Source organism: Oryctolagus cuniculus, chromosome 10, assembly GCF_051225735.1.
Source record: "Oryctolagus cuniculus isolate XC-2025 breed Fujian yellow rabbit chromosome 10, ASM5122573v1, whole genome shotgun sequence".
Taxonomy (NCBI): domain Eukaryota; kingdom Metazoa; phylum Chordata; class Mammalia; order Lagomorpha; family Leporidae; genus Oryctolagus; species Oryctolagus cuniculus.
Genome location: NC_142876.1, coordinates 67,677,412 through 67,683,526, shown reverse-complemented (window position 1 = coordinate 67,683,526; position 6,115 = coordinate 67,677,412). Strand labels below are relative to the sequence as shown.

The 6,115-nt window shown below is 44.7% G+C and overlaps 1 protein-coding gene across 1 annotated transcript; it reads right to left on the bottom strand.

The window, feature by feature from the left end:
- Nucleotides 1-230: 230 nt before the first annotated feature.
- LOC100353270 (large ribosomal subunit protein eL29-like) lies at nt 231-5,801 on the bottom strand. Its single transcript, XM_089306755.1, has 2 exons — nt 4,748-5,801; nt 231-1,328 (listed from the first exon to the last, which is right to left on the bottom strand). The coding sequence occupies exon 2, from the start codon at nt 1,007-1,009 to the stop codon at nt 653-655; it is 357 nt and encodes a 118-aa protein (XP_089162881.1). The 5' UTR covers nt 1,010-1,328; nt 4,748-5,801; the 3' UTR covers nt 231-652.
- Nucleotides 5,802-6,115: the final 314 nt, after the last annotated feature.

Sequence of the window (6,115 nt, the reverse complement as noted above, 5' to 3'; positions counted from 1 at the left end):
AGAAGAGAAGAAATTGACAAGGGCAGACTAAATCACACACATGAGTTTTGTCATCGCCAACTTTTACTGAATCCCCTCTCCTGCAAGTGTTTTCATGTTTAAATGCAATTCCTGGTTAATCTATACACACAAGGGTGCATTTTACTAACGTCAATGGCTAACATCTCATATTTAACACTTCTCTTTAGAAACAGTATGAGAATGCACTTATTACTGAATATCAAACACAGTTGATGTACATGGAGGATATCAGATTTCCATGTTAATTGACAACTTTTTTTTTTTTTTTTTTTTTTTTGAGAGACCCTGTCTCAGGTTTATTTCTACAAACAGCACAGGATGACACTAGCCCCATGCAGACAGCAGCCCAGAGTCACACCAGTCCTTCTGCCCTTGCATTGGCTGGCACAGGCTGCTACTAGGGAGCCTTTGCAGGGGGCTGGGCACCTTTGGGAGGAGCCTGAGCTGGAACTGGAGCTGTAGATGTGGCCTGGGCCTGAGCCTTGGGCTTGGTTTGGGCCTGAGCCTTGCCCTTGCCCTTGCTCTTGATTTGAGCTTGAACTTGGGCCTTGATTTGAGCCTTCACCTTGCCCTTGATTTGGGGCTCAGTCTTGGCCTTTGCCTTATTATTACTGAATATCAAACTGAATATTCAGGCCAGGACAGCCTGAGACCCCTCAGCATGGGCACACTTTCCAAGCGTGGAGTGGACAATGCAGGCAAGTCGATCGAGCTTCTGGCTGACACCCTTTGGGACTGTGGGCTTTACTTCCTTAGGCTTGACCAGGGCCTTGATAGCTTCAGCACGTGCAGCCATAGCCTTGGCGCTGTTGGCCTGCATCTTCTTCAGGCCCTTCTTGTTGTACTTCTTGGCAAAATGCATGTTCATCAGGAACTTGGAGTCCACCCCTTTCAGAGACTCGTGTCTTTGTGATTGAGATTTCTTGATGCCATTTCTGTGCCATTTTCGGGACTGGCTGTGTGTGGTGTGGTTCTTGGACTTGGCCATGTCTGCACCGTAACCCACTGACAACTCTTAAAAATGAAAATTTGGCTAGACATTCTTAGGAGAATGGATTGCAAAACTCAAACAGATGTAAATGAGCTGAGTCTTCAAGGCACTGTGATGGGTCTTCAATTTTTTAATAAAATTGTTAAATGTAAAAAAAAGGTGAAAATGTCCTTGAAGCACACATAAAAGATTAACAGCAAACTGTCCCCTTCTTTCTTCACATTGCTGGTCTCATTGCACTTCCATAAAATACAATATAGGACTTTTTATTTCTGAGTGCTTCAAAGTAATCTCCAATTGCTATTTCATAAGATACCTGTTTTGGAAATGAAAATTATTAATCCATTTGTGGTTCACAAAACAATAATTGCAAAATCATTGGAGGAAAACATTTTAACAAATAGTACAGTCAATTTGTATTCTAAGTACAATAGTGCAGCTCTTTTTTGATTTTCATTAATATAAAGATAACAGATTTCATGTATTTCATAGATACAATTCTAAGATAAGTATCCTCCCTCAAATGCTCCTCCTTTCTTTCTTTTTTATTCCTTTAATTTTTGAAAATCAAATAAAAAAATAGTTGTTACATAATTAGGTAGTATGTGTTATAGTCATATACTTGGCTAGAAAAATGTATGAGAAAGAATGTACACTACCCATATTGTTTCCCTTATTTTAACAATGTTCAATATTATACATATTTATGTAGATTTAAACATATCTTATAATGTATATTTACTTTTAGTATGCTGATAAAGTAAGTTAAGATGTGTTTACTTTCCTCTATATGTAACATTTTGGCTTACATATCAACCACTATGTAGAAATATTTTACTTCTCTTTCCAAAATATGTAACAATAAAACACACACAACTCTACAGCAGAGAATTCAGACATTTCATTTGTTAGTAACTGACTTTGCGTTGGAATGAACCACACTCAGTATTGAGTTATCCTACAAGCAGTGTTTTATAAGTGGTCTGAGACTCAAACATGGGGAAATGTGGGTGCTGTGTATGTGTCTGTGTTAAGCCAAGACACAGAGGAAACCAATCAGGTGGGAAACGGAGTTTAGCATGTCATGAAGTCTGCAAAGCAATTGTTATGGAGTAAGTTCATTTTACGATCTTGATAATAGGAAACCTCAACATCATCACTGAAAAGTTGAGTAAATGGTTGAAAGGGCATAATTTTGGGTGTTGTTCAAATCAACCGTACATGCTTCACTGTTAGACAGTTACTAGTAGTCAAACAGTTTTGTTCTCTTCTTGACAACTGCTGATTCACAGGGGTAGCTATCATGCCATCACTTACCCGCTCAGAGAATGGGATTGCATAGAATGAATGGAAAAATGATGCTATGCAGCTCCCTACAGGTTAAAGGATGGGAAAGAAATTACCTTTTGGAACATAATGGTAAAAAATGTTAATCCTAGGTGGGCATTTATGCTGCGTCGGATGCGTGCATCCCACATCAGTGTCTGGGTTCAAACCATGGCTCTGCTCCCAACTCCCACTTCTTCCTAATACACACCCTGGGAAGCAGTAGTGGTGGCTCCTACAGTTGTGTGCCTTCCCATCCACATGGAAGACCTGGATTTAGCTCCCAGTTCCTGGTTTTGCCCTGGCCCAGCCCTGGACATTGTGGGAATTTGAGGAGTAACCAGCAGATGGGAGGTCATTTGTCTGTCCACCTTTCAAATAAATAAAATGAATTGATAAATAATAGTTTTAAAAATATATTAATATCCTCCATTTTTTGACACATTCTGTTTAAGCTTACAAGAAATGGACTTTCTTTCTTCACTATATAATGTCATGGCTGACAAAATATGAGGATCACATGAACCAGTTGTTGGAAAAGCATCAAAGCCATTACTAACCTTGACCCTAGGATGAATGTGGCTACTCTGGTATTTGTGTTTCCATGATGGTCATCATTTCTCTTTGCTATCCACCCTGTGCTACTTGATCCAAATGAGTATGTAAAACTACAGGAAAGGAGCCTGATGAACTAAAGATTTGCCTGTTTTCAGGTGTACAAAGTTCAATACTTTAGAGGTTGGCACTGTGGCACAGCAGCATAAAGCCCCGGCCTCCAGTGCCAGTATCCCTTACGGGCTCTGATTTGAATCTCAGCTGCTCCGCTTCCAGTTCAGCTCCCTGCTAATGCGCCTGGGAAAGCAGCAGAAGTGGCCTAAGTCCGTAGGCCCCTGCACCCATGCAAGAGACCTGGAGGAAGCTTCTGGCTCCTGGCTTTGGAAAGGCTCAGCTTTGCCCATTGCAGCCATTTGGGGAGTGAACCAGTGGATGGAAGACCCCTCCCACCCCCATCTCTACCTCTCTCTGTAACTCTATCTTTCAAATAAATAATCTATTTTTTTAAAAAAGCATGAACAAAATTCAGTAATTTAGGACTAAAATATTTTAAATTAAAACCAAACTATGGGGACCAGCACTGTGGTATAGCAGGTTAGGTCACCATCTGCAGCACTGACATCCCATATGGGTGCTGGTTTGAGTCACAGATGCTCCACTTCCGACCCAGCTCCCTGTTAATGAGCCTGGGAAAGCAACAGAAGATGGCCCAAGTGCTTGGTCCCCTGCACCCATTAGGTCTCACAAAAGATCCTGGCTCCTGGCTTCAGTCTGGCCTAGCTCTAGCCATTGAGGCCATTTGGGAAGTGAACCAGTAGTGGATGGAAGATTCTCTCCTCTCTCTCTCTCTCTGTGTGTGTGTGTGTGTGTTCCTCTATCTCTGTAACTCTGCCTTTCAAATAAAATAAATGTATCTTAAAAAAAAAAAAAACAAACTATGCTCTCCCTAAATTCTGAACTGTTCAGGAACACCTGTTCTTTGTGCAACAAGTTAGTGTCTGCAAAGGACATTCACCTGCATTTCATTCTTCAGTAGCCCTGTGAAGCAGGTGGAATTATCATGTGAACATAGGCAGACGAGCTTACTAACATTTTCAGTCACAGATCAAATAAACAAACCAAGACGTAACAGCAAAGAACTTGATCAACATACCAGGAAGGATGTGGCTACTCCCAAAAATTAGAGCTATGAGGAGACTTGGTGACTGCCTTCCCTCTTTCCTTACTTTCTAGCAGAGAAACCATAGGCTCAAGGAGGTGACAACCACAAGTCAGAGTCACATAGGCAATGGACAGCTCCCTCAAGACGAGGACGATGGCTTTCTGGTTCTTAACCCAGCTCAACAGCTAATTCAGATTTAGTGTCTAAAAGTATTCTGGGGAGCTGGTTCACAGTGTGGATACTTCAGTCTTTGCTCCAAATATTTTGACTTAGTGTAACTGGAGTGTCCATTTAGGAAAACACCGGCTGATGGTCCCCAGCCACACATGGAAAACAAACAAACAAACAAACAACAAAAACCCGGAAGCTCTGCTGTTGAGTCTTAAGAAAGTCTTAAGAAAGACTTCTCTTCTACTCAAAAGAAAACAGTGTCTTTCTAAGTTCCACAAAATCATCAAAGAGGAATGGAAGGCACAGTAGGTGGGCGTTTTTAATAAGACCTTAAAGAAGAGGAAAATGGGACTCTCTTATGTCCTGGCTTTCTCCACGGAGCCCTGGAAGCCACTGCCCAGAACTGCATGGGACCTGGGGCTGAGGTGGGTGCATAGGCAGAGCTCTAACTGCTGCCCTCTCTTTTCAGGGTGGCCAGAAGACACACGCACGCTTGTCGAGGACTCTGAGGAGTGACTCACGAGTGCTGACACAATGGAACATTCTTCTTTCCAGAAGTAGGCCCCAGAAGGGTCTCCACATTCGGTGCCCCGGAATAAAGCAGTAATAGACGGTAAGAGGATGTTCAAAGAAAAGGCAAAGAAGGGCTTCCTTTTCTTCCAAATGACCAAAGGGAATACTCCTTCAGGGCCTCTGTAATTCCAAAGCTACGTGGGTGGCAGGTGTCCTTTGAAAGAGAATGAAGAGAGACACCTGCAAGCACTTTTCTTGGCTGCAACGTTCTTTATAAACGGCTCCCTTTCCACCCTGTTTCTAGCATCGCCCAGGAGCAGCAGAGTCGGGAGGAGGGATGGGGAGCAGGAGTTCAGGGGTCAGAGAGATGCGTGCGTCAGCCCTGGGGCCTGTCGTGTTTGTGAGCGCAGATTCATGATCCCGTTTCTCTGGGCTTGCATTTCCCTCTGCATGGGTTCAATGGTGACTCTACTGATGTGTGAACGTGGTGAGCACAGAGAAGCCACTCAAAAAACGGTTACTCAGCCCAATCTCTCAGACCCCAGAACCACGAGACAAATAAACCTTTCTTTTAAGAAGTACCTGGCCACAGGTGTTTGTTATAGTAGCTGAGTAGATGAAGGCAGAGCTCTTATTAAGTGTCGATGAGTTAGATCAGAAAAGTCTGGCGTTCCCCCACCACCTGGGGGCCTGTCCTAAGGTTCTCCTTCCATGAGGTCTACTCCTTGAGTGCAGGCTTGTTAGAATTCACCTTTGTCTGGAGCCTGTGTGCTCACGCTACAGCGTTCCTGTGGTCACCAACCCCCTTGATCAAGAGTGAGCCTTGGCCGGCGCTGCGGCTCACTAGGCTAATCCTCCGCTTGCGGCGCCGGCACCCTGGGTTCTAGTCCCAGTCAGGGCACCGGATTCTGTCCTGGTTGCCCCTCTTCCAGGCCAGCTCTCTGCTGTGGCCAGGGAGTGCAGTGGAGGATGGCCCAAGTGCTTGGGCCCTGCACCCCATGGGAGACCAGGAGAAGCACCTGGCTCCTGCCATCGGATCAGCGCGGTGCGCCGGCCACAGTGGCCATTTGGGGGGTGAACCAACGGTAGAGGAAGACCTTTCTCTCTGTCTCTCTCTCTCTCACTGTCCACTCTGCCTGTCAAAGGAAAAAAAAAAAAGAGAGTGAGCCTCGAGGGGCCGGCTTTGTGGAATACCAGGTAAAGCCACCGCCTGCATTGCTGGCATCCTATGTGGGCGCCTGTTCAAGTCCTGGCTGCTCCACTTCCATCCAGCTCTCTGCTATGGCCTGGGAAAGCAGTGGAAGATGGCCCAAGTCCTTGGGCCCCTGCACTCGCATGGGAGACCTGGAAGAAGCTCCTGACTCCTGGCTTCGGAT